This window comes from Mauremys mutica, chromosome 17 (genome assembly GCF_020497125.1).
Source record: "Mauremys mutica isolate MM-2020 ecotype Southern chromosome 17, ASM2049712v1, whole genome shotgun sequence".
NCBI classification, from domain to species: Eukaryota; Metazoa; Chordata; order Testudines; family Geoemydidae; genus Mauremys; species Mauremys mutica.
Genome location: NC_059088.1, coordinates 6,614,640 through 6,641,487, shown reverse-complemented (window position 1 = coordinate 6,641,487; position 26,848 = coordinate 6,614,640). Strand labels below are relative to the sequence as shown.

General features: G+C 61.3%; 3 protein-coding genes across 4 annotated transcripts; 1 reads left to right on the top strand and 2 right to left on the bottom strand.

The window, feature by feature from the left end:
* Window positions 1–10,697: 10,697 nt before the first annotated feature.
* On the bottom strand, window positions 10,698–19,646 carry LOC123351609 (DNA-binding death effector domain-containing protein 2-like). Its single transcript, XM_044991076.1, has 6 exons — window positions 19,559–19,646; window positions 17,403–18,048; window positions 17,129–17,239; window positions 16,585–16,716; window positions 12,032–12,449; window positions 10,698–11,251 (listed from the first exon to the last, which is right to left on the bottom strand). The coding sequence occupies exons 2-5, from the start codon at window positions 17,869–17,871 to the stop codon at window positions 12,082–12,084; spliced, it is 1,080 nt and encodes a 359-aa protein (XP_044847011.1). The 5' UTR covers window positions 17,872–18,048; window positions 19,559–19,646; the 3' UTR covers window positions 10,698–11,251; window positions 12,032–12,081.
* LOC123351611 lies at window positions 13,164–16,439 on the bottom strand. The gene is made up of 2 exons (XM_044991080.1): window positions 15,073–16,439; window positions 13,164–14,789 (listed from the first exon to the last, which is right to left on the bottom strand). Exon 2 carries the CDS (start codon window positions 14,339–14,341, stop codon window positions 13,337–13,339), a length of 1,005 nt encoding a protein of 334 aa, XP_044847015.1. The 5' UTR covers window positions 14,342–14,789; window positions 15,073–16,439; the 3' UTR covers window positions 13,164–13,336.
* Window positions 19,647–19,831: 185 nt separating the features above from the next.
* LOC123351595 (zinc finger protein 574-like) lies at window positions 19,832–26,793 on the top strand. 2 transcript variants are annotated; one of them, XM_044991053.1, is made up of 2 exons: window positions 19,832–20,002; window positions 24,030–26,793. In XM_044991053.1, the coding sequence occupies exon 2, from the start codon at window positions 24,033–24,035 to the stop codon at window positions 26,463–26,465; it is 2,433 nt and encodes an 810-aa protein (XP_044846988.1). In that variant the 5' UTR covers window positions 19,832–20,002; window positions 24,030–24,032; the 3' UTR covers window positions 26,466–26,793. The 2 variants fall into 2 exon arrangements, with proteins under 2 accessions (XP_044846988.1, XP_044846989.1); XM_044991054.1 differs by lacking the exon at window positions 19,832–20,002 and adding an exon at window positions 23,297–23,566.
* Window positions 26,794–26,848: the final 55 nt, after the last annotated feature.

Below are 26,848 nucleotides of genomic sequence, written 5' to 3'. Positions count from 1 at the left end.
TCCAGATCCAGCCTCTGCTCCCCCCTGCACCCCAGATCCACACCCCTCCGGCGCCCCCCATCATGCCTCTTCTCTCCCCCTCCCCCCGCACCCCCAGCTCCGCGACGCGCTCCCCCCAGGAACAACCGAGCGCTGCTGATCGTTATTAACACTCCCCGGGTGCCCCCCTCCTCGCCGTGGACAAAAGGCGAGTCCAGCGCTGGCTGACTGCATCTGCCCCCCCATCCTACCGTGCCCCCCCCGCTCCGGCCATTGCCCCCCCCCCACGCTCCGGACAATCCACAATCCCCCGGCTCTGTGCATCGGGCATCCAGCGTCGCCGCACAAACACCTGCAGCCGCGGGGTCAGCAAAGCCCCCCTCCAAACCGCATCAGCGCCCCCCTCCAATGCAACAGCCCCCCCAATTAACCACCGCCCCCCTCCAATGCAACAGCCCCCCATTAACCACCGCCCCCCTCCAATGCAACAGCCCCCCCATTAACCACAGCCCCCTCCAATGCAACAGCCCCCCATTAACCACCGCCCCCTCCAATGCAACAGCCCCCCATTAACCACCGCCCCCATCCAATGCAAGAGCCCCCCCATTAACCACAGACCCCCATTAACCACAGCCCCCCCTATTAACCACGGCCCCCTCCAATGCTACAGCCCCCCCCAATTAACCGCGGCCCCTCCAATACATCGCCCCCAAACAGCTCGGAGACCCCCATGGAACAGCCCCGCCATTCCCGCTGCACCGCACTACAATTCCCACGCAGGAGATGCCCGCTTTGCGAACGCCCCCCCCCCGCACACACGCTCCTTTTTTCTCCCATTCTTCCTTCCCCTCCACCTCCAGCATCCTCCGCCCGCAGCCCAGAGGCGTCCGCAGGAGCCCCGGGCCAGCCCGGCTTTATTCCCGGCTTTATCCGCGGCTCCGCTCCGGGCGCGCTGCAGAAGCGAAGCGAAGCGAAGCGAAGCTCGCGCCCCTTTTGCAAGTGCAACCCCCCCCCCCCCCCAGCCTAAACCTGGAAGCGCAAAGAAACCCGCGGCCGCCGCGCTCCGCTTCGGCCGGTTCTCTCGCCTTCCCCCCCGCGCGGCCCCGGCCCGGCCCCGGGCTCCGCTCCGCTCCGCTCCGGGAGCCGGCGAGCCCGAGACAAGGGAGCTCGGAACAATCGGCGGCGCTGCGCGGGCAGGAGGCGAGCGAGCCCGTGAGCGCGCCTGCCACGGGCCAGCCGCTGCATTAAGCGCTTTGCAATCAATAAAGCGCGGGGGAGATTTATGCAAAGCGCAGATATTAATATGCAAAGTTTTAAAGATTTTTAAATGGGAGCGAGCGAGGCACGGAGCCGGGAGGAGGCGGAGGCGGGGGGCTGCCCGGAGACTGCACCTACCTCTGCTTCCATCGGTGGGCGCACGCTGACTCCTCCATGCGCGCATGGCTGCAGCCGAGCCACGGGCTGGGGGGGGAGCGGGGCCGGCAGCGGCAGCGGCAGCAGCAGCAGCAGCAGGCGGAGCGCGAGCCGGGGCGCGCGCCGGCTTCTCTCCATCATCCCCCCGCCAGCCGCGGTTGCCCTGGCAACGGGGAGGATGCAGCAGCATCAGCACCAGGCATGAAGGATGCTCAGGGCGGCAGCAGCAGCAATAGCCGGGGATGGGGAGGGAGCGGGGGGGGGCTGGTGGGGGGAGGGGGAGCCCCAGGGCTTGGGGGGGAGGGGCAGGGCTGGGGGGAGGGGTGGGTTAGGAAGGTGGAGGGGCAGGGTTGGGAGGGGGCAGGCCAGGGTTTGGGTGAGGGTTAGGAAGGGGGGGAGTCCCCAGGACTTGGGGGAGGGGGCAGGTGAGGAAGGGGGAGGGGAGTGGGGAGGCCAGGGTTGGGGGAGGGCTAGGAAGGGGGGAGTCCCAGGACTTGGGGGAGGGGTGGGGAGGGCTGTGCTTGTGTGGCTCTGATGTTGGGGGGCTGCATGAGGGGGGTATGGCTGCATGGCTGTGAGTGTTGTGTGTGTGCTTCCCTAGTGCTGTGTGTGGAAGGGGGGGGCTGTGTGTGTAACACAACACCCTTTTCTCCTGCTGCACCCCTCACTCCGTCTCTCTCACACGCTTTGTTTTTCAGCTTCAAAGTTTCACAGAGAAAATTGAGGGCATCATTTGCACAGTGATGAGGAGTTTGCATGCAGTAGAGACACTCCGAAGTCCAAGTTTTCCCTGCAACACTTTTGTGGGCGATCTGTACTGAGGGCAGAAAGCACAGAGGCACTATTTTAGAGTACTGCATGCAGGAGATGATTTTGGAAATTAGGAATCCTACATGCCAGATAACCCAGAGATATTGGTGCATATTCAGAATGTAAAGTACTTCATGCAATAATGCCAAATGTTATGTGAAATATGCATTGGAAGTGGTGCGCATCTGGGCAATATTTGAGAATGGAGCATGCAGAATATCTTGGAAATTAATAATCTTACATGCCAGGAATAACCAGGAACTTTTTATGCACTGCATATTCAGAATTAAAAGTGTTCTATGCAATCATATCACAGGTTATTTGCAATATACATTGGAAGTGGAGGGCAGGTGAGCAGTATTTTAGAATACTGTGTTCAGGATATTTTGGAAATGAAGTTTTATATGCCAAAGAATACAGACATTTGCAGTGCCCAATCAGAATTAAAACGACTATATGCAATAGTCAAAATATTATTGCAATATACATTGGAAATGGAGGGCATATATGCAATATTTGAGAATACAACATGCAGGGTATTTTGGAAATTAAGTTTTATATGCCAAAAATGCAGAGATGTTTATGCAATGCCTGTTTAGCATTAGAAGTACTAATTGCAATAATTCTGAATGGAATTGGCAATATATATTTGGGAGCAAATAGCATTGTGTGCAATATTTTATGATATCACACAGTGCAGATTTTGGAAGTTAAGAGCCTTACATTAGAATAATCAAGAAATGTTTATGCAACGCATATTCAGATTTAAACATATTACATACAATAATTCAGATTATTATATACAATGCAGTGTAAAACCGACATAACCATATATCTAGTGAGGCTTAAGAATGTTGCCTGAAGTGGATATTGAATGTTTGAAACAAAATAATTAGACTGTTGTATTAAATTCATATTTGGAATTAAGAATATTCTATGCAATCATTCCAAATATTGCATGCAATATGGATTGGCAACGGAGAACATTGTGGCAAAATTTCAGAGTATTGCATGCCCAAGAATTTGGAAATTAAGTGTTTTTTATGCCAAAACAATTAAGAACATTTTATGCAATGCATACAGAAAATTGAAAACACTATATTCAGTAGTTTGCAATATGTATTTAGAAAGGAGAATATTGTGTGCTAGGCTCGTTAATATTACATGTAGGATTATTTGGAAATTAAGAGTTTGTTATGCAAAAATAATTAAGAGATTGGTTCATGCAATGCATATTGAGAAAGAAAATACTCTATGCCAAAAAAAAAACCATAATACAAGGTGTACAGGGAAGGGTTAGAATGTTGGATAAAATTCATATTGAATATTGTATGCAAAATAATTAATTGCATGAAATGCATATGTATAATTAATAGTATACTATGCAATAGTTGAGTTTTATATCCAATTAATATAACTATTGAGTGCTACATGCAATATATAAATACATATTTGGTATGAAAGGTTTATATGAAAAATATGATTTTGTGCGTGTAATGCATATGGAAATGAGTAGTATTAGGCAGAATAATTACATGCATTGCATTGGAGAATGAGAGAGGATATATTATTGGCAATTAAAAGTGTTGTGTGGAACTTCAATTTAGAAATGAAGTTTAGGGCATAAATACAGTGAGATTTGCAGATTATTATACGAAATAATTAAGAGAACACAGAAATAAAAAATAGCATAGTGAATATAGATTTTAAATTATTATATACCATAATTAACCAGACATTTGGAGGATTTTATATTAAAGAGATGGAAGGATATGATATGCAATATGTGGAAGGATATGATATGCAATATGTGAAAGTAATGCATGCAATATGTATGAAGAATTAATGGTATTACGTGGAGAAGTATTAAGAATATTCTATATAATCCAAGAGCATTATTTTTGAGAGTTAGAAGAATATGAAAAATAACCCAAAGAATTGCTAACAACTGAGATCATTGTATGCCAAAATTATTATAGTTTTACATGAGGTGAATACTGGGTGTTAACAGAATTATTTGCCAAAAATCAGAGCAAAATTGCAGACTGAATGTTGGAAATTAAGACCGTTATACACAATACTTGTAGTTGCTGCATCCATGTTTCATAGACCTGAAGAACAATAAAAAGGATTGTGCGGCAATATATATAAGGAATTTCAAAAGACCATTCGATGTATTTTCCACTGAAAATAAAGAGGATGAGACGCAGAAATCATTCAGACTGGGTTTGGGTTTTTTGCATGCAGTAAATATGAGACGCTGAGAGGAATATGAGCCAAGATTTTAAAGTATTTTGGGCAAAATTGAGAAAGAAGCTTCTTAGCCCTAGCACACTGAGCCTGGGGAGTATTGCGTGAATGGAGAAATCAGGAATAATTCAGGGTACAGTATAAAATCGATCACATTCAGAGCATCGTTAGAATTTGAAGTACTATGTGCAAAAATTAAGGCTAACGTTTGCAAAACTGGGTGTCTACAGTTGTGCTCTGAAAGCCACATTTCGTCAGTGAAATGCAATTTAAAATATGGCTTTATCGGTTTTACTGTGGTCACCCAACTTACAAAATTTTGGCCTAACTGGCTTGAGTGATATACATTTATAAACGGAGAATTCGGTGTATGTAGAGAGATCGAGAATTCGAGTAGTCTCTGAAAGATAATTGGAACCATGCTAAACTATTGTAGAATTGAGAACATTTTATCCCAAGAATTGAGCATTGCAGGCACTATATCAGAGTTTAAAATTGTTGCAAAATACTTCAAATTAGGGAAAGGGTCCCCCCCATTTGAAAAATTAATTGCTGTATTCGTAATCATGGTGTGGAAGACAGACTGGGCTTGTGTGTTTCTGAAAAGGGAGGCTTTGGTGCGATACATATTGGGCTTGAGGTCAGTGCACAATATATATTACAAGCCGATTTCACTTCAAGTGCTCTGGGAGTGAGAATTAATTTTATATAACACGCTATTGAAAATTTGCGTATGTTGAAAATTGAGACTGGTGTGTGCAACGTAGATGAAGGACTCGGCACAGATGTGAAGTTGTCTTATTGCAGGCAAACTAAATTCATCTTTCTGTGCTCATTGGAAGCAAAGTTTGGAGATAATTTGAGATAATTACATTAAAGCCGTATTACATGCAACATAAATTAAGCATCGCCTGCATTTTGATAGTTTTGAATTTGCATGCAATATTTAAAATTATTGCACAGAATCAGAACTGCATGCAACATAGATTCACTGTTCTGTGCAATAATTGAGATTATGGCATGACATGCATCTTGGAAATGAAGACTTGCCAGCAGTAACACTGAGAATTAAGACTTTAATTCAATGCAGGGTTTCAGAAAGAGCAAAATCACTTAGGAAGCGTTGGGGTTAATTAGCTAGAGTGTCACACTTGCGTAAAAGTGCTCAGAATTAGACTCATTATTCGATGGTGAGGCTGGAGCTGGTGTGCACTCCGCAGCGAGGCATTTATACAGTGCAGCCAGGTCTGCCGACGGTGTCGCTCCCGAGAAACCGGCGGAAAAAGACCGACTTGCACCAGCGCAGGGCCTGGCCCAGGCCGTTTTCTGTAGTGTTTGTCGAGCGCTGGCCAAACCCTGGAATTCTCCTTCGGGGGAAGAACACAGAGGCTGGGGAAACGGCCGCCCCTGCAGCCCCAGACCATCGGCACCCCGCCCTGATTGCAAACAGGCCAGAAACAATCGGGAGAATCATTTCCTGGGGGGAAATAAAACCGCACCCCAAATCGGCCTGAATTTTGGACCCAAACCTAAACCAGCCCTTGCAGAAAGGCTGCTCCCTCGCCGAAGGGCCCTATGTTCCTTTACTGTTAATTCATCCTCACACGCCCAGCCTGCCTGCCGCTGACATGGCTAATGCTTTGTGTGTCATTCCAGCCCCTGCGCCTGACCGCAGAGCCTGTGTCCAGGCTAATAAAAAACAGACAGCAGGTCACGTCCGCTGCTAGGAAGGAGGCAGACACCTCGCACATGCAGCTGCCTTGGGGGGGGCTGGAAATTAACAGTGGCCTCTGGAAAAATCCGACTCCGAGTTGCAAAGAACTGAACCCCACCAGAGCCTGGTCTTTGCCCACCCCCAGCTCAGTGTAGGCTGGGGGCGGACGAGGTCTTTGCAGTCTCCATGCAAAGCTTTGATTGAATGTTCTGTGTGTTCCCTTCCACCCACGCAGAGCGGAGAGACGAGACGCTGCCAGCCCCCATCCCACTAGACCCACTCCCTTCCCAAAGGTGAAGATAGAACCCAGGAGTCCTGGCTCCAAGACACCCCCTGCTCTAACCACTAGACCCCACTCCCCTCCCAGATCTAGGGAGAGAACCCAGGAGTCCTGGCTTCCATGCCCCCCGCTCTAACCCACCAGCCACCACTCCCCTCCCAGAGCCAGGGAGAGAACCCAGGAGTCCTGGCTCCACGGTGTGGCACATTCCGAGATGGTTTCCTAACGAGCTCGTCTCATTAGCCCAGAGGAGAATTCTGTCTGGATCCTGCCCTGACACACTGTGTGTGTGTGGGGGGGGTCTCCACGGGATCCCAGGTGGCTTCCTAGAGAGGGGTGAGGCCAATACCTCCCTTGGGGAGGTGGCGGCTGGCCATGGCCCCAAGCCTGGCTGGGACACTCCACGGCACCTGGCAGCCCGTCCTGGCGGAGCGGCAGGGAGGAGTCAGGGGCATCTCTCTGAGGGGGTGGCACAGCTCCAGCCAGGCTTGGGTCACTCTGCTGGGGGCTCTCCGGCTCTGGGAGGGGAGTGGGGACCGGTGTTTGGAGCAGGGGTGGGAGCCAGGACTCCTGGGTTCTCTCCCCGGCTCTGGGAGGGGAGTGGGGTCTGGTGGTTAGAGCAGGCGGGGCTGGGAGCCAGGACTCCTGGGTTCTCTCCCTGGCCCTGGGAGGGGAGTGGGGTCCAGTGGTTAGAGCTGGGGTGGGGTTTGGGAGCCAGGACTCCTGGGTTCTGGCCCTGGGAGGGGAGGGGTCTGGTGGTTGGGGGGGGGGGGCTGGGAGCCGAGGGGGACAAATATATAGAGGCGTGGAGCCACCTGGCGGCCGTTAAGCGAACAGCAACAGCTGTAGCAATCGCAGACCCCCTGCTGCCCCCTGGTGGCCAAAGCAGCGTCAGCAGCCGCCGCCCGCAACGCCTCAGGCTTCAGTGACCCCGCCTAGGGCACCGTGGGGCTGGGAGCCTGGGGGGGGGGGACTGGCCCAGCCCCACACCCCCTGAGGGCCACAGGGGGCTAATTTCCCAGCCAGAGGAACAGAGCAGGGGGCGAGTCCAGGAGAGAGACAGCTTGGGGGAGGGGGCAGGAGACACCCCCATATGGCCACTGCAGTGGGGGGTGCCAGGGACCCCCACCCCTCAGATCCCCCAGCGTAGGGAGGGCCCTGGGGGGTCAGTCCCCCCGCCTCAGCCCCCAGGCTCCTGCCTCACCCTGGGTGCTCTGCCCTGCAGGGCCAGGCTGCCGGGGATTCACGCCCCTCGGGCAGGGCTGGCAGAGACACCGGGCAGCAGCTGCACAGCACAGCGGGGTAATTAGCGAGTGGAGGCCCCCCCCCCGGCTCTGCAGCTGGAGCCGGCCCAGGGGACAGCAGCATCAGTCGCTCAGTCCCAGCCCCCCCCCCCCCCATTCCTCCTCCCCCAGCCAGCAGAAAGGAGCAGACCCCGGCACAGGCAGGGCAAAGGTGGAACGGGGAGGCCAAATGAAAATTTGAAGAACTGGCAAGAGACACCCAAACTACCAGCAATGTTTGTGACGTCCCCCTGCAGCCGGGGGGGCCGGGAAGCGCAAGGGGAGGTGAACGAATTCTTTCCAGCGGTTTCACTGCAGAGGAGCTGAGGGGGATTCCCACACTTGAGCCAAGCTTTCCAGGTGAAAAAATCTGAGGCACCGTCCGCGATTGAGGTGTCTGTAGAGGTGGTTTGGGAACAAACTGATAAACTAAACAGCAATAAGGCCCCAGGCACAGGCGGGATTCACCCAGGAGGTCTGAAGGAACAAAGTGAAACTGCAGAACTGCCAACTGTGCTATGGGACCCGTCCCTGAGATCCGCATCTGCCCCAGCTGACTGGTGGATAGTTAATGGGACATGAATTTTTGTAACAAGGCTCCAGAGGCGACCCCGCCAATTCCAGGCCGGGGAGCCTGACTTCAGTGCCGGCCAGACGGGATGAAACTCTGGTAAAGAACAGAATTGTCAGACACAGGGATGAACACGATTTGCTGGGGAAGAGTCAACTCAGCTTTTGTGAAGGAAAATCGCGCCTCACCAATCTGCTAGAATTCTGTGAGGGGTCAACAAGCAGGTGGCCAAGGGGGAGCCAGTGGCTGTCGCGTACGTGGACTTTCAGAAAGCCTTGGCCAAGGGCCCTCCCCACAGGCGCTTAAGCAAGGGAAGCTGCCCCGGGCTAAGAGGGCAGGTCCTTTCTGGATCAATAACAGGAAGCAAAGGGGAGGGAGAAATGGTCATTCAGGGTCCCCCAGGGCTCTGTGCTGGGCCCAGGGCTGTTCAACGTATTCACAAGGGAGCTGAGAAACAGCGAGGTGGTAAAATTTGCTGATGATACAAAATGACTCAAGATAGTTAAGACCAAAGTCGACTGCGAAGAGCTACAAAGGGATCTTGCGGAACTGGGTGACTGGACAACAAAGAGGCAGATGAAATTTTATGCTGATAAGTGCAAAGTGATGCACCTTGGAAACCATAATCCCAGCTCTACACACACAACGATGGGTCTAAATTAGCTGTTAGCCCTCAGGAAGGATCTTGGAGTCACTGTGGATCGTTCTCTGAAAACATCCACTCGATGTGCAGCAGCCACCAAAAAAGCGACCAGGATGTTGGCAGCCATGAGAAGAGAGGTGAGAAGACAGAAAATAACACGCCTCTGTACCAGCCCCGGGTCCACCCGCCCCTCGAACCCCGCGCGGGCCGCTCAGAACAGCCCGGTCAGCACTCAGAAGGGAACAGCAAGGCCGGGGGGCTGGAACGGCGCCCGGAGATCTTAGTCAGACCAGGACTGTTCAGCTTGGGAAAGAGGCGACCGAGGGGGAGATGAGAGAGGGTATAAAATCCTGACTGGCCTGCAGAGAGTAAGGAAATGACAGGAACCAGGGGTCACCAATGACATTAACAGGACATATTTCTTCATGGAGCACGGTTAACCTGCGGAACTCACTGCCGGCGGATGTTGTGAAGGCCAAAACGAGATACTCCTCGGAGCCTGGCTTGGGAGCTGTGGAGCCCCCCGACACCCCAGCTTTCGGCCGCACAGGGGCTTCGGCCTGGAGAGGTGAAGGGAAGAGCGGGGGAGGGTGACTAGCCCAGGGGCCAGGACACGCCCTCACCCGGTGGGAGAACCAGGGCACTGGCAGCCCAACCCCTGGGCTGGGGGCAGCATGTCCCCTGGCACCGGCCCGGCGCTGTTCTCCACAGGCCTGCACTGGACGTGGAAAAGGGCAGCTCAGCAGTCGCCTTCGCAGCGACCCAGCGCCACCTGACTTCCCTTACTCCAGCTGGACTCCTGGGTTCTGCCCCAGCGTGGGGGAGGGGGGGCGGGAAGCCAGGACTCCGGGGTTCTGCCCCAGCACGGGGGGGGGCAGGAGCCAGGACTCGGGGGTTCTGCCCCAGCATGGGGCAGGGGCGGGAAGCCAGGACTCCGGGGTTCTGCCCCAGCATGGGGCAGGGGCGGGAAGCCAGGACTCCGGGGTTCTGCCCCAGCACGGGACGGGGGGGCAGGAAGCCAGGACTCTGGGGTTCTGCCCCAGCACAGGGAGCCAGGACTCCGGGGTTCTGCCCCAGCGTGTAAGAGGGGGAGCCAGGACTCCGGGGTTCTGCCCCAGTGTGGGGGAGGGGGGGCGGGAGCCAGGACTCCGGGGTTCTGCCCCAGCGTGGGGGAGGGGGGCCGGGAGCCAGGACTCCGGGGTTCTGCCCCAGCACAGGGAACCAGGACTCCGGGGGGGGGGGGGGGGGGCCAGGACTCCGGGGTTCTGCCTCAGCATGGGGGGGGCGGGAGCCAGGACTCCGGGGTTCTGCCCCAGCATGGGGCAGGGGGGGCAGGAAGCCAGGACTCCGGGGTTCTGCCCCAGCGCAGGAGGGAGGGGGGCGGGAGCCAGGACTCCTGGGTTCTGCCCCAGCACAGGGAGCCAGGACTCTGGGGTTCTGCCCCAGCGTGGGGGGGGGGGGGGGGCGGGAGCCAGGACTCCGGGGTTCTGCCTCAGCATGGGGAAGGGGGGGGCGGGAGCCAGGACTCCGGGGTTCTGCCCCAGCGCAGGGAGCCAGGACTCTGGGGTTCTGCCCCAGCGTGGGGGGGGGGGGGGGAGCCAGGACGCCGGGGTTCTGCCCCCGCGTGGGGGGGGGGGGGAAGCCAGGCCACTGGGGTTCTGCCCCAGCGTGGGGGGGGGGGGGGGAGCCAGGACGCCGGGGTTCTGCCCCCGGCTGGCGGAGAAGGGACTGAAAGTGCCTGTTCAAGAAGAGTCTCCGCTACAAATTCTGTTTTATTGATTGGTCCCGTCCCCGCTACAAGACGCTGCAAAACCCGGTGTCAAAAGAGCAGGTCGGGCTGGTTTGTTGGGGGTTGGGTTTTTTTTGCATTTTTTTCGTCTTTTGCTTAAAAAAATACCATCTTCTTTAAATAATGACCCCAGCTGACCCCCCCCAGGCCTGAGGCCAAAGTCCTGCAGCCGCTGCCTGAGCCCTGCCCGCCCCCCCCCCCCATAGATTTCTATTATGTACAAACAGCCAGAGCCCAGGAAAGCGACCCTGACTCCCCCGCCCCCCCCAGCCCAAACGGCAGCAGGACAAGCAGGTCCAGTCTCCTGGCCAGCGGTGCCCCGGCCCCACGGCCCGGCCCGGCTCCTCGCCAGCACGGGAGGGGCATCACGCAGCCGGTGCTCGGCCCAGCTGGCAGTCGGAGGCCTGCAGGGGGGCAGAGGTTTGCCCCGGGGCAGCACCCAGACGGGGTCGTTCTCAGGAGTCTCCGTGTCCCAAGTGGACGAGCTCCAGGGGCTCAGAAAAGAGTCCAGCCCGAGACCTGGGAGAGAAGAAGGGGGGGTAAGCGCCAGGGGCGGGGCAGGCACTGCCATGGCCCATCGGGGGGGGGGGCGCTCAGGGCAACGGCAGAGGGACCCCCCCACCCCCTACCCCACCTTGGGCGCATTCCTCTGCTAGCACCCAGAAGCAGCCAGGGCTGGGGCAGGACGGCTGGCACCCAGGGAGAGGGTGGCTACCGTGGGGGGGGGGGTTTGACGGTGGCTAGCGTGGGGGGGGAGAGGGGGACCCGGCGTGCGTGTGGACTGCGGGTGACAGTGGCCAGCGGGGGGGGGGGGGGAAGAGAGGGACCCGGCGTGGCCAGCGTGGGGGGGGGGGGAAGAGGGACCCCGCGTGGCCAGCGTGGGGGGGGGGGGGAAGAGGGACCCGGCGTGGCCAGCGTGGGGGGGGGGGGGGGAAGAGGGACCCGGCGTGGCCAGCGTGGGGGGGGGGGGGGAAGAGGGACCCGGCGTGGCCAGCGTGGGGGGGGGGGAAGAGGGACCCGGCGTGGCCAGCGTGGGGGGGGGGAAGAGGGACCCGGCGTGGCCAGCGTGGGGGGGGGACGAGGGACCCGGCGTGGCCCGCGGGGGGGGGGGGACGAGGGACCCGGCGTGGCCAGCGTGGCTAGCGGGGGGGGGGGAGGGACCCGGCGTGCCCAGCGAGAGGGGGGGAGGGAGGGACCCGGCGTGCCCAGCGAGAGGGGGGGGAGGGAGGGACCCGGCGTGCCCAGCTCCGCGGTAGCAGAGCCCGGCTCCCCCCCGGGAAGGCTGGACGCGCGACCCACCCAGAGCCAGCTCCCCAGAGGCCGGGCCGCGCCCCCGCCCCGCGGGGCCGTCACTGGGGGCCCAGGCTCTCCAGCAGCAGCCGGCGCCCCTCCTCGTAGTCGTCCTCGTCCACGTTGACCAGCAGGCGGATGGCCTCCTGCCCCACGGCGTCCCGCAGCGACTCGGTGAGGAAGACGCCCTTGAGGGCCTCCAGCAGCGCCCCGCTCATGTAGTCGCTCCAGAAGGCGTCCAGGTAGGAGAGCTCCGAGAACTTGATGTCGCAGATGATGGAGCCCAGGTCGCGCGACTTGAGGATGGTGTTGGACTGGCCGAAGACGTCGAGCTGGCGCTCCAGCCGGTGCTGCTTGTTGGACAGCACGTTCTGCCGCAGGACGGGCTCGTGCTGGCAGAACTCGGCGCGCACCCGCAGCCGGATGTCTGGGGGGAGAGGGCAGAGACACAGGGGAGGGGGGGAGAGAGACGGGGCGTCAGCGCCGGAGGGCCCAGGCCAGCGGCACACAGAGACCGCGCGCTCATGCAGTGTGACGCTGGGGGGTAGGGCGGCTCTCAATGGGCCTAGGGGGGGCCCTCCCTCGAGCATCCTCTCACCACAGGGCTACAGCCAGACCTTGCCAAACGCCCACCTCGTGCCCCGCCGGCCCCCAGCACCCCTGCCCTCTGGAGCCAGCCTGCCTCGCACTGAGCCCCCAGCCCCCTCGCCGGGCGAGACCAGCGCCCCACAGGGAGGGGCTGAGTGCCCGACGACCTCCTGCCCTAGCCCCACCCAGCTGGTCGGAGAAGCTGCTTTTCCTCCCCCGGCTTTGGCAGGGTTGGGCTGTAGCCAGGGAGAGGTGGGGTGTAGTTTTGGATCAGCCGCCTGTCAAGCCACAATCGAAAGGGGGGCGTCCAGGGAGAACAACGGCTCCAGAGCAGGAGACGCGGGAGGCAGGTGGGTGTTACATACGCTCGACAAGGCCGTCTGCTTAAGGGCTCTGGCTTGTGGTCCTCACCTGTAGAAGCATTAACTCAGAGTGCAGTCACAGCCCCGGCCTCCACCGCCAGGGCCCCCCGCCCAGAGCCCGGGCCCCCCAAAACCACACCCCACATGCCCAACGCAGGCTGCCAGAGGGGCAGGGTGGTGCTGAGGAGCTCGGGCGGGCAAAGGTGCCCAGACAGGATGCCCAGTGGCCTTGGCACCCGTCTCAGCCGTTCGGGCTGTGGGCTGTCTGGGAGGAGTCAGGCGGGTCACAAGTGCCCTGGCAGCAATGCCAATCCCCCGCGCGAGCCCCAGCGACCCGCTGAGCGGCTGACAGCTTCCTGCCCTTTTACTGACACCACACACAGCTGGGACGCAGCAACGCCGCCTGTGCCTGTGCCTGGAGGCTCGGCTCAAGGGAACCCTGACTCCAGGAACAGCCGTCCTGGGTGACGTTAACCCTCCTTGGAAGGGCTGGTGGGGCAGGACTGGGGTCACCTCCTCCCCCAGGGATCAAACCTGCCCCCCTGTGGCTGGGAGAGATGGGCCCTGAGCAGCTGCTGAGGTTACAGACGTGGGACTGCTGCCCCCAGGAGGTGGCCAGGGGAGGGGACAAGCCGTTGCCAGCAGCTGGGGAAAGCCATGGGTAGCCGCTCAACGCTGAAAACCACCAAGCACGGCGCAGTGGGGGCTGCTGCTCTGACGGCTCCCCACACGTCAGCGTGAGAGGGGCGGGGTGAGCAGCTGAGTGGGGCTTTTGCACTAGCAGCCCGGACTCCCCACACGTGGGGTGGGTGAGCCAGTCCCTCGCCAGGCCAGGCGCTGGCAGCCTCTGCTGCCAGGTCTGCACAGAGCCGGTTACATCCAGGGCCCTGTCCCTCCCGGCCCAGCTACCAGGCAGAGCCGCTGGGCCCAGGGGTGCCCTGGCACGGGGCACCGGGGGAGCTCTGCTCTGAAGTGAGTTTGGGTTCATGGCACTCGGCCTGCTTGCATGGGCCGATACTTGTGCTTTCCGGGGGGTTGATCTCAACTGTGGACTGAGAGAACCAGGGCTCAAAGTTTTTAGCGCATGGTAACAGCAAGCCATCATTCTGGGCATCAATGCGGCAAAGAACCTCAGCTGCGGGGGGGCCGGCTGCTGCCTGCTGGACGGACACCAGGCCGGAGGGTTGAGCGGCGCCCCCCAGAGACTCGGGGGAGCACGGGAGCCAGTGACACAGCAGGGGTGGGCTGTTAACCAGGCTGTGCAGAGTGGCTGGGGGGCGTATGAGGCGGGCAGCTGGCAGGAGGGTGCCAGATTCCAAGCCTGGTCTAATGGCTCCAGCAGTGACCAGCGCCATGGGTTGGGGACCATCTGAGACGTGAGCCACCGGCTGCCCGCTCCTGGATGGAGTCTGGGAGGAATCCAGCACGCTGGGGTTTGGGGGTTACTCGGTCCATCCCCCGTTCCCACTGGCACCCCAGCATGCGAGCTGGCATGCGGCAGCCGCTCCCAGCAGACCCTGCTGGGGGGCTGTGGCAGACTCCCCGCCGTGCCCTGCTGGAGTGGCGGGGACACAGGAGCTGTCCCAAAGGGGGCTGCGCTCAGCACTGCTGAGGTCTCTCTGGATCAGCATGCATGGGGGGAGCCCTGTCAGAGCCCTGCAGTGGGGGTTTAGAGCACACATTCAAAACAGGATGGGTTTCACCGACAACTGCAGGCGAGATTGGGTGCGCTGGAGTCAGTTACCTTTGCGAGACAGTTCTGAGTAGCTTGCAATAGAGACACAGGGTCTCTTTATCATCAACTTTTGCTTAGTAACCTGGAATTTAAACGGTGGATTGAGAGAGAATTGGCAGAAATCAAGTAGCAGCAGCAGCAACAAAAAAATCGTGATACCAAGGCAAATCAGAGCGGTCGCCAGGCCCTTGCCTGGAAGGCAGCCAGAGCGGAGGGCCCAGCCTCGTGCGGCTCAGGAAATTACGAATGCAGAGCTGCCGTCTGGACCTCGCCAGCGGTCCTGGGATTTGTGCCCCCAAGAAGCAAGGGAACATTATCAAACAGACAGTGTGGAAGGGAGCTTACGGCCCGACCCGTGCACCTACCCGCCGGATGGCTTAGCTGCACCGTGCAGTTGCAGTATTGACACTCATTGAATTATTTTTGAACCTTCTTCGTTAGAACTCATGGCCTGCAAATTGGTCAAACGGGAAGAGAGCGTTTTTGTGCAGTTTGCTTTGCTGGTCATTCGCATCGCACTGACAGACAACAGGCCCCAGAGCGGTGGTGATGCTGGCGCTCGGCACGCGGCTGGCTGAGCAGGGCGCAGGGGTTATATGCTGGTCTTGGAGACAGAAATCCAGGCCACCCCCTTGGAACTGAGCTGGCTTCCCCCATGAAGGGCAGCATCTGGGGGCTATCAGAGCTAGGTGGGTATTTGGAAATGGCCATGAGCCATGCTAGATTCCTAGAATTTAAGGTCAGACGTGATCATTCCACTACCTCGCCAGCCCTCAGGGTGTGCCTGACACCACACGGCTTCCATTGCCCCGCAGAACCTGCTAGAGGGGCCCCCCCAAGCAGGAGGCGCTCAGAGGGCCCTGACCTTCCAGTCACAAGTCTGTGGACTCCTGGAGCTGAACAATGCTAAGCCCTGGCTCCGACAGCGCTTTCCACCGAGAGATCTCAAAGCACTTTCCCAAGTGCTCAGGATTGTTCTCTCTCGGTTACAGATGGGGAAATGAGCCACAGAAAGGCAGTGTGACTTGCCTAAAATCCCCCGGCAGGGCAGCGGCTGAGCCGGGCCTAGAACCCACAAATTCGGCAGCACCTGGGACTGGCACTTTGCACAACCAACCACTGCAGGAGCCAGCCTCAGTGGCCTTTGCTAGTCTACAGGCAGTGCCTGAGGAACAGCTAGAGGGCAGAGCTGAACCCTGTGACACCCCAAGAGGGGGACACAGCACAGTCCCACAATAAGCTCAGCTCTCTGCTCTCCAACAGCACCCAAGCACCTCAGTCCCACACCAGGCCCTCCCGCGCTAGGGGCTGGACAGACACGCAGCTGGAATCAATCTGGGTTGGGATTCGAATTTCCTGCAGTGGAACCAGCGTTCGCTCAGTTGCTTGCTCCTCCTAGTCTGCACTGGCCTGGGGTTAGCTGCCTACCCCGGGCTCAGCCCCTAGACCAGCATATAACACGGGTGGAAGTCAGGCCCCGCCCAGGCCAGCGCCTGGCACATCTCAGGCGTTTTCTCCCGCCCTCTCACAAGATGGAGCCATTCGGACAGTTGGAGCCATGAGAGAAGAGCGAGCGGGACAGCCAGGGGGACGGGGCTCACAGGAGTGGGCCAGGGCTCCCTGCTCCCCCACCCCAGAGAGAGGCCCCACAGGGCTGGGGTGAGGCACCCCGCTGGACTTGCGCAGCCCCCCCGCCCCGAAGTCACTGACACGGAAGGGCCTGCACTTTGGCTAGAGACTCAGACCAGCATCCCTGCCCCACCCCAGCTGCGGGGAGAGCAGGAGGCTCCAATCTATCCCCCACTGGGAACTGGAGTCTTTCCATGGCCTGGTCCAAAGGTGGGGGGACCCTGGGCATGCGCCAGCCAGACACCTACCACAGGTCACTTTGGTGGGGGACGGGGGCTCCTGCTTGAGGGCAGGGACGGTCTTGGCCCCGCGCCGCCTGCCGAGGGCACTGGCCCGTGCCCTGCCTCTGCTCACCCGCTTCCTCTTGCTGGAGTTGGAGCCTGGAGAAGGGAAGGAAGGTCTGGGTAACAGGCGCCTTGCAGAGGACAGGGCAAGGGCTCAGAGCAGAGCTCCACAAAGGGCCTGGGTTCTAGTGGCTAACGCAGGGGCACCAGGAGCCAGGACTCCTGGGTTCTGTCCCCGGCACTAGGAGAGGAGAGGGATTTAGGACCCACCTCCCACACAGCCCTTGCCCTCAGCTCCCCACACCTCCAGGGGGCAGGCACTGCTCCATTGACAAGCCAGGGAAAGGAGCACACTGCACGCCAGGGCTGAGCTGCAGGCTCATTCCCCAGGGTGCTGAGGCCTCCTTGAATGAGAAAAGAGGCCTATGGCCTGTGGCCCCATCCCTAGCTATGCAGAAGGGGAAGGGGCAATGCATCCCCCCCACCCCCGCGTAGCCTGCCATCGTACCTGTCTCCCACTGGTCGGGCTGGGTCTCTGCAGAGGCTGAGCCGAGGCAACTGTCCATCTGCCGGTCGGAAGCTGTCACAGACGGGCCGTAGGTGTATCGCTCAGGGGACACTAAGGGGGAGGAGAGAGGTGAGTTCCCCTGGGATAGCACCACAGCGGGATTCAGCGGACGGAAACCGCCCCCCGTGTGCCTCATTGTCCCACGTCTGGCTCAGAGCAGCCCCACAAGCACAGCCCGGAGCCAATGCCCCCTTCTCCTCCCAAGCCCTGGTACCTGTCCGCTGCCTCTTCAGGGTGACGTAAGGCAACAGGTCATGCCTGGTCAGCAACCGCAGGAGCTGCAGTAGGTGCAGGAAATTGGTCTCGTCACATCTCCCTCTCCTCTCCAGCTCCAGCAGCAGCTCCACCCCATTCCTGGGCTGGTGCCGCTCGCCCACCACCTCTAGGCTCCCAGCTGCCTCCACTGGAGCTTGCCAGCGCCGGCTCCTCCTTTGCCAGCTCTCCAGAAGAGGCGAGGGGGTTTCTGTTCCATCCTCCTCCACCACGGCCCACAGCCTGGGGTCCAGCGGGTGGGTCCAGGGCTGGGTCTCATCAAGGAGGAAGGAGAGCACAGCCACGTCATTCTCGGTCAGCTGGGAGCCGATCACCTCGAACATGCGGTGCAAGGACACCATGCCGTAGTACTCCAAGCACTCCTCCTCCTCCCAAGGGTGGGAAATGACCGGCCGCTTCATCTCAGCCATCCCTGCTCACGGGCCTGCAGATCAGCTCTCGCTTTGGCTAGGGCAGCGGATGGCAAGCGCTTTGGGGCAGGTGAATGGGGGGAGACTTGGGGTCTGACAGGTGTTAGGGCTTGACGGAGAATCCGTGGGGAATCCTACAGCACAAGATCTCTCTGGGCACTCGAGTCCAAACAGCGTCTGCAAAAGGACACAGCAGGACTGTGAGCTGGAGCAAGAGAGCACCTGGTGCCGAGTCGCTGGGGAGAGGAAAAGCCAGGGAGTCACCCGGAGCTCTTCAGAACAGAGCCAGGCTGGAAACAGGGAACCAGGACACTCGGGTTCCCTTCCTAGTCCTGTGCTAAGCATCGGGCTGCAATTCCTTCATGGACTTTAGAATCCTGATGCCCTGCTCTCTCGCCTTAGTCCTCACTCCTCTCCCAGAGTAGGGGAGAGAACCCAGGAGTCCTGGTTCCCAGCCCGTCTGCTCTAACCCACTAGCCCCCACTCCCCTCCCAAAGCTGGGGAGAGAGCCCAGGAGTCCTGGTTCCCAGCCTGCCTGCTCTAACCCACTAGCCCCCACTCCCCTCCCAAAGCTGGGGAGAGAACCCAGGAGTCCTGGTTCCCAGCCCGCCTGCTCTAACCCACTAGCCCCCACTCCCCTCCCAGAGCCGGGGAGAGAACCCAGGAGTCCTGGTTCCCAGCCCGCCTGCTCTAACCCACTAGCCCCCACTCCCCTCCCAAAGCTGGGGACAGACCCCAGGAGTCCTGGTTCCCAGCCCGCCTGCTCTAACCCACTAGCCCCCACTCCCCTCCCAGAGCTGGGGACAGACCCCAGGACTCTAAGCCCCACTAGGCACCAGTCCCCTTGCAGAACCTGGCTGCCAGTCCTGTGCTGTAAATCGCTGTTTCATGGCTGAGCAGCACGATGGCTCCCTGCACAGGTGTCCCAGAGCAAAGGCGCCACAAGGTGGCAGCAACCAGACTGACAAGAACAAACAACCCGAGCTGCCAGCACAGCCCAAGCCTCACGGCCTCCCCAGGCAGGTGTGGCCAGAGCCTTGCCCTGCCCCCCCCCCCCAAGCCTGTACCTCCCTCCTGCCCCCAACTAGCCACGGCTTCGCCCTGCCCCCCCACAGCCACGGCTTCCCCCCACCCCCCCCAGCCTGTGCCACCCCCCACCCCGATAGCCATGGCATCGCCCTGCCCTCCCCAGCCTGTACCACCTCCTGCCCCGACAGCCCCGGCCTCAGCCTGCCCCCCCAGCCTGTACCACCGGCCTCATCCTGCCCCCCCCCGCCTGTACCACCGCCCCCAGCCAGCCACGGCCCTGCCCTGCTCCCCCCCCCCGGCCTGCCAGGGCCCTGCCCTGCCCCCCCCCCGGCCTGCCAGGGCCCTGCCCTGCCCCCCCCCCGGCCTGCCAGGGCCCTGCCCTGCCCCCCCCGGCCTGCCAGGGCCCTGCCCTGCCCCCCCCCGGCCTGTACCTCCCCCACCGCCCTGCCCCCCCCGCCAGCCACGGCCCTGCCCTGCCCCCCCCCGGCGTGCCAGGGCCCGGCCCTGCCCCCCCCCAGCCTGTGCCACCCCCCACCCCATAGCCACGGCCTCATCCTGCCCCCCCAGCCTGTACCACCGGCCCTGCCCCCCCACAGGCAGCCTGTACCTCCCCCCTCGGCCGGCTACGTCCCACCCCAGTCTGAAGCCCCCACCTCACCCAGGTCTCGCTGCCTCAGTCGCGGCTTGGTTCCTTCTGGCACCTTCGATCCCTCTGCGCATGCGTCGCCCATCAACTGCCACCCACAACCGCCGTGCGCATGCGTACCTCCACCCGCTCCCGCCCTATCCCCGCCCGCAGCGCATGCGTCGAAGCTAGCCGGCGCACGGAGCGCACGCGCCGCACTCGGACCCACCCATTACGCATGCGTGAAGCGTCCCCTCGGCGCAAATAACAGCCCCCTGCGCGTGCGCTTTCCCACTAACACCCCTCCCCGTCCCAAGCTCACCGCGTCCGGCACGCGGACGTTCGGCCTATGTCCTCGTGACCCACGTGTGGGGGCGGGACTGACTCGCTCCGCTCCTGGCGTCACGCCCCGAGCATGCGCGAGGCGAGGAGCTGGGAAGAGTCCGGTTCAGGGAGCGAGGCCGCTACGCTACTAACGTAAGAGGGGAGGCTGAGTGGCAGCTGCGCTGTTGCCTTATAATGGAGCTTTGGGGCGTGACGGCAGCCGGGGTGCGCTACTGGCGTAAAGGGGCGGGGGGCAGGGCGGCTCCGCTATTGACGTAAGAGGCCAAAGCGTGTAAAGTGCCCCCCCCCCAGACACAGGACGGGGGGGAGAGGGAGAGGCACCGGCACCCCCCCGACACCCACTGGACAGGGGGGAGGGGAGAGGCGCCCCCCCAGACACCCACAGGACGGGGGGGAGGGGAGAGGCGCCCCCCCGACACCCACAGGACGGGGGGGGGAGGGGAGAGGCGCCCCCCCAGACACCCACAGGACGGGGGGGGGAGGGGAGAGGCGCCCCCCCAGACACACACAGGACGGGGGGGGGAGGGGAGAGGCGCCCCCCCCAGACACACACAGGACGGGGGGAGGGGAGAGGCGCCCCCCCAGACACCCACACGACGGGGGGGTGGGGCGAGGCGCCCCCCCAGACACACACACGAAGGGGGGGGGGGGGGGGGCGCCCCCCCCAGACACACACAGGACGGGGGGGAGGGGGAGAGGCGCCCCCACCCAGACACACACAGGACGGGGGGGAGGGGGAGAGGCGCCCCCCCCAGACACACACAGGACGGGGGGGAGGGGGAGAGGCGCCCCCCCCAGACACACACAGGACGGGGGGGAGGGGGAGAGGCGCCCCCCCCAGACACCCACAGGACGGGGGGGGGAGGGGAGAGGCGCCCCCCCAGACACCCACAGGAAGGGGGGGAAGGGAGAGGCGCCCCCCCAGACACCCACAGGACGGGGGGGAGGGGAGAGGCGCCCCCCCCCAGACACACAAAGGACGGGGCAGGGGGAGAGGCAGGTGCCCCCCCAGACACACAAAGGACGGGGCAGGGGGAGAGGCAGGTGCCCCCCCACACGCACAGGATGTGGGGAGGGGGAGAGGCAGCCCCCCCCCACACACACACAGCACAGGGGCAGGGAGAAGTGCATGTGTTTTTGTGTAATGTGTATGTGTGTCTGTCACTGCATGTTGCCTGGGCGTGTGTTTTGTGTTTGTGTGTGCATCTCGCTGTGTGCGGTGTGTGTCTCTCGTTGGGTGCCATGGGCATGTGTGATGCTGTGCGTGTCTCACTATGTGCGCCTGGATGTGCGTCTGATGTTGTACGTCTGTCATTGAAGCATGTGTTAACGTGTGTCTGTGTTTGTTGCTTATCCGTGCTGGGTGTTGTCTCCCCCCCCACCCCCCGTCCTGGCAGTCTCTCCTGGTGTGACTCTTGCTGTGTGAGTCATTGCGGTCTGTCCAGTGTGTGTGTGTCATTGCGGTGTGTCCATCTGCATGTCCTTTGCAGTGCTTGTATTGTCATGTCTCTCACTCAGTGTGTCATTGCAGTGGGTCCGGCCTGAATGTTTCTCCTGTGTGTGTGGGTGTGTGTGATTGCAGTATGTCCAGTTTGCCTGTGTCTCTCCTGGTATATCTCAGGCTGTGTGTGTTATTGTGATGTGTCCGTCTGTGTGGGTCTCTCCTGATGTGTCTCTTACTCTGTCATTGAAGTGCATCCAGTCTGCATGTGTCTCCTTTGTGTCTCTTGTTGTGCGTGTGTTGTTATGGTGTGTCCATCTGTGTGTCTCATTGCAGTATGTCCACTCTGCACGTGTCTCACCTGCTGTGTGTCGTGTCTCACAAAGTGTGTCTCAATGTGGTGTATCAGTCTGTGTCTCTCCTGGTGCGTCTTGTACTCTGTGTGAGTGTTGTGTCAGTATGTTGGCATGTATCATTGTGCTGTGTTGCTGTGTGTCATGCAGTGTGTTGTACGGTGTGTGTAACATGCACATGCAGTCCGTCACGCTGTGTGTTGTTGTGGTGTATGTGTGTGACACACAGGATGTCGCTGTGTGTGTGTCATTGCATTGGGTTGTGTGTGTTTGTCACATGCAGTGTTAGGTGTTGCAGGGTGTTGTACTGTGTGTGTGACATGCACATGCGGTCCGTCACGCTGTGTGTTGTTGCGGTGTATGTGTGTGTGACCCACGGGGTGTCGCTGTGTGTGTATCATTGCAGAGTGGGGTTGTGTGTGTTTGTCACATGCAGTGTTAGGTGTTGCAGGGTGTCGTACTGTGTGTGTGACATGCACATGCGGTCCGTCACGCTGTGTGTTGTTGCGGTGTATGTGTGTGACACACGGAATGTCGCTGTGTGTGTGTCATTGCAGAGTGGGGTGGTATGTTTTTGTCACATGCAGTGTTAGGTGTTGCAGGGTGTCGTACTGTGTGTGTGACATGCACAGGCGGTCCATCACGCTGTGTGTTGTTGCGGTGTATGTGTGTGACACACGGGGTGTCGCTGTGTGTGTGTCACATGCAGTGTTAGGTGTTGCAGGGTGTCGTACTGTGTGTGTGACATGCACAGGCGGTCCGTCACGCTGTGTGGTGTTGCGGTGTATGTGTGTGACACACGGGGTGTCGCTGTGTGTGTGTCACATGCAGTGTTAGGTGTTGCAGGGTGTCGTACTGTGTGTGTGACATGCACAGGCGGTCCGTCACGCTGTGTGGTGTTGCGGTGTATGTGTGTGACACACGGGGTGTCGCTGTGTGTGTGTCACATGCAGTGTTAGGTGTTGCAGGGTGTCGTACTGTGTGTGTGACATGCACAGGCGGTCCGTCACGCTGTGTGGTGTTGCGGTGTATGTGTGTGACACACGGGGTGTCGCTGTGTGTGTGTCACATGCAGTGTTAGGTGTTGCAGGGTGTCGTACTGTGTGTGTGACATGCACAGGCGGTCCGTCACGCTGTGTGGTGTTGCGGTGTATGTGTGTGACACACGGGGTGTCGCTGTGTGTGTGTCACACGCAGTGTTAGGTGTTGCAGGGTGTCGTACTGTGTGTGTGACATGCACAGGCGGTCCGTCACGCTGTGTGTTGTTGCGGTGTATGTGTGTGACACATGGGGTGTCGCTGTGTGTGTGTCATTGCATTGGGGGGGGTGTTTGTCACATGCAGTGTTAGGTGTTGCAGGGTGTCGTACTGTGTGTGACATGCACATGCGGTCCGTCACGCTGTGTGTTGTTGCGGTGTATGTGTGTGACACACGGGGTGTCGCTGTGTGTGTGTCACATGCAGTGTTAGGTGTTGCAGGGTGTCGTACTGTGTGTGTGACATGCACAGGCGGTCCCTCACGCTGTGTGGTGTGGTGCGTGTCGCTGTGGGGGTGTCCCACGGGGGTGCGACAGGCGGCGGGTCACTCTCTAATACACACGCTCCCACCATAAAATCCATCCGGGGCGGGGCCACATGGAAGCCCCGCCCCGCTGTTAGCTCCCGCCCGCCGTCGCGGCTTTCCGGGGCGGGACTTCCGGGTGGCCACGCCCCCTCCTGCCTCGCAGCCTCGTTCCCGCTCCCAGGCTCCCTGGGTCACGAGCCGACCCGCCCCCCTCAGTATCGAGGCCGCTGATTGGTCGCGGGCGTCTGCTCGGCGGGGCCCAATCAGGAGGCGCAGGGCGGCGGGGTCCGGCCGGGAGGAGACGGAGCGAGAGGCGGCGGCGGCGGCGGCCGGGCCGGGGTGAGTGACGGGCCCTGCCCCCCCCCCCGGAACCCCCCCGCTGAATCCCCCCGCAGCTGGGCCCCGCCCCCCCCGCGACACCCCCCCCCGCAGCTGGGCCCCGCCTCCCCCCGAGACCCCCCCGCAACACCCCACTGAATCCCCTCGGGACCCCCCGCAGCTGGGCCCCGCCCCTCGGGACCCCCCACAGCTGGGTCCTGCCCCCCCGGGACCCCCCCGCTGAATCCCCCCGCAGCTGGGCCCCGCCCCTCGGGACCCCCCACAGCTGGGTCCTGCCCCCCCCGCGACACCCCCCCGCACCTGGGCCCCGCCCCCCCCGGGACCCCCCGCAGCTGGGTCCTGCCCCCCCGGGACCCCCCGCAGCTGGGTCCTGTCCCCCCCGCCCCCCGGGACCCCCCGCAGCGGGGCCCCGCCCCCCCCCCGCGACACCCCCCCCCCCCGCTCACCCGGTCTCTCCCCACAGGCCATGGCAGAGGAGCTGCCCCCCTCCCTCTTCTTCCAGCACCAGTACATGTGCTCCGAGTGCGGCCTGCTCTACAACACGCTGGAGGAGGTGCTGATCCACCAGCAGAGCCACCTGGGGGAGCCCTGCCAGCCCCCCGGCGCGGCCCCCGCCGTGGCCCTGGACGGGGGGCCCCTGCAGGAGAACCACTACCAGTGCCTGGAGTGCGGGCGCGTCCTGCTCTCGCCCGACGAGCTGCTGGCCCACCAGAGCCTGCACCCCCGCCCGGCGCCCGCCCGCCCGGCCCCCGCCAGCCAGATTCACTACCAGTGCGGCGAGTGCAAGGAGCTCTTCGCCGCGCCTGACCTGTGGCTGGCCCATCGCCAGAGCCACAAGGCCCAGGAGCCCGTGGCCGCCCCCCAGCTGCCGCCCCCTCCCCCGCCAGCCCCCTCTCCGGCCCAGCCGGCCATGCACCCCTACGAATGCTCGGAGTGCGCCGGCCTCTTCCAGACGCCTGAGGAGCTGCTGGAGCACCAGGGCGAGCACTTCACCGAGACGGAGAAGGAGAGCGGGGAGCCGGCTGTGCCTGAGGGGGTCAAACAGGAGGTCCCCAGCTCCCCCACCCCCTCACAGCAGATGCCGACGCCAGCTCCTCCGCGGGCCTGGTGCTGCGGCGAGTGCAAGCAGGAGTTCAGCACGGCAGAGGAGCTGCGGCGCCACCGCCGGGAGCACGCCTCGGAGGAGTTCCTGTGCAGTGAGTGCCAGCGCAGCTTCACCACGGCCAACCGGCTGCTGGCTCACCAGCGCGTGCACGTGGACGGCACACACGAGTGTCCCAACTGCAGCAAAGTCTTCAAGAAGGCGGCCTCGCTGGAGCAGCACATGCGCATTCACAAGGGCGAGGCCCTGTACCTGTGTGTCGACTGTGGCCTGGGCTTCGGCACCGAGATGACGCTGGTGGTGCACCGCAAAAGCCACACGGCCAACCCCCTGCACCGCTGCGCCTGCGGCAAGACCTTCAGCAACATGACCAAGTTCCTCTACCACCGCCGCACCCACGCAGGCAAGAGCGGGGCCCCGCCGGCCCGCACTCGCACCCCCGATCTGGAGCCGGCCCAGCCGCCCGAGCAGGAGCCACCCGCCGCCGGGGCGGTGAACGGCTCACCGGTGCCCCCTGCCGCCGCTGGCTTCCTGTGCCCGCAGTGCGGCAAAGAGTTCTCCAGCCACATCCGCATGGTGCGGCACAAGCGGGTGGTGCACGTGCTGGAGCGTAAGCACAAGTGCCCCACCTGCGGCAAGACCTTCAAGAAGCTGGTGCACGTCCGGAACCACCTGCGCACGCACACCGGGGAGCGCCCCTTCCAGTGCACCGAGTGCGGCAAGACCTTCGCCTCCCAGGCCAACCTGATGCGGCACCACCTGACCCACACCGGCGAGCGCCCCTACCAGTGCGACGTCTGCCAGAAGCGCTTCACCCAGTCCTCCAACCTCCAGCAGCACCGGCTGCTTCACTCGGGCGCCGGCCCCTTCCCCTGCCAGGACTGCGACGCCACCTTCTCGCGGGCCCACAAGCTGGCCCTGCACCGCGTCAGCCACACGGGCCAGCTGCCCTTCCAGTGCCCCGAGTGCGACAAATCCTTCGCCCGCAAGCGGCTGCTGGAGCTGCACCGGCTGGCCCATGCCGGGCGCGAGCCCCACCGCTGCCCGGACTGCGGCGCCCTCTTTGTCCGCCTGGCCAAGCTGGAGGAGCACCGCTGTGCCCACAAGAAGCTCTACCCGTGCCCGTCCTGCGGGAAGTGCCTGGGTTCCCTGGCCAAGCTGGCGCTGCACCAGCTGGTGCACTCCGGCCAGCGCCCCTTCACCTGCAGCCTCTGCGGCAAGGGCTTCACCAACCCGAGCGGGCTGAACCGGCACCAGCAGCGCCACACGGGCGTGCGCCCCCACAAGTGCCCGCTCTGCTCCAAGAGCTTCGTGGCAGCCTCGGGGCTGCAGCTGCACCAGCGCACGCACACCGGCGAGCGCCCCTTCCCCTGCCCGGAGTGCGGCAAGGCCTTCCGGCAGGCCACCCACCTGCGGGAGCACCGGCGGCTGCACACCGGCGAGCGCCCCTACCCGTGCCCGGAGTGCGGCAAGGCCTTCGTCCAGTCCATGCACCTGGCCGAGCACCGGCGCATCCACACCGGGGAGCGCCCGCACCGCTGCCCGCACTGCACCAAGGCCTTCAAGACCCTCTCCAACCTGCGCAGCCACCGCAAGACGCACGGGGCTGCCGCTGCCCCGCCAGCCCCGCCGGCTGCCCAGCCCACCCAGACCATCATGTGCACCGAGTTCGGGGAGACCATCGCCATCATCGAGACGGCGGAGCCGCTGCCCCTGGTGGAGACCATCGAAATCTACCAGGCTGCTCTGGAGGGCAGCCTCCAGGTGGACAATCTGCAGGTCAACGCCTTCGTATAGGGGCGCAGCCCCCCCTGTAAATAAAAGTTCTGGTTTTGCCCGTTCGCCTGCCCGGCCCCCCCGCTGCGTCTCACCCTGGCACGGAGGGAGGGGGGGTCGCTGGCTGGGTAGGGGGGCAGCGTGTCCTTCCCCCCCCTTTCTCTCCAGGCACCCCCCCCATGGCTGAGTAGGAGGGGTGGGGCTTTAAAGGGGGGCCCTCCAAGCTTCCCTCCAGGCGACCTTGCTCTGGAAGGGGGCTGGGGGGTCAAGAAACCAGCCAGGGGCTGGGGGCTCAGGAGGAATCCCCTCCCCATAGCTGCTCCTTGTTGCCAAATCAGTACCACCCTTTGCCCCTTTCCTTGCCAGGGCGTGGGGCAGGGGCAGCAGGCTTGGGACTGGCCAGC

Coding starts and splice junctions, on each gene's coding strand:
- LOC123351611 (XM_044991080.1), bottom strand. CDS start 14,341: ATGGTCCCCAACCCATGGCGCTGGTCACTGCTGGAGCCATTAGACCAG.
- LOC123351609 (XM_044991076.1), bottom strand. CDS start 17,871: ATGGCTGAGATGAAGCGGCCGGTCATTTCCCACCCTTGGGAGGAGGAG. Junction 16,717..17,128: donor GCCCGACCAGTGGGAGACAG/GTACGATGGCAG, acceptor TCCCTTCTCCAG/GCTCCAACTCCAGCAAGAGG. Junction 12,450..16,584: donor CCCCACCAAAGTGACCTGTG/GTAGGTGTCTGG, acceptor CTCTCCCCCCAG/ACATCCGGCTGCGGGTGCGC.
- LOC123351595 (XM_044991053.1), top strand. CDS start 24,033: ATGGCAGAGGAGCTGCCCCCCTCCCTCTTCTTCCAGCACCAGTACATG.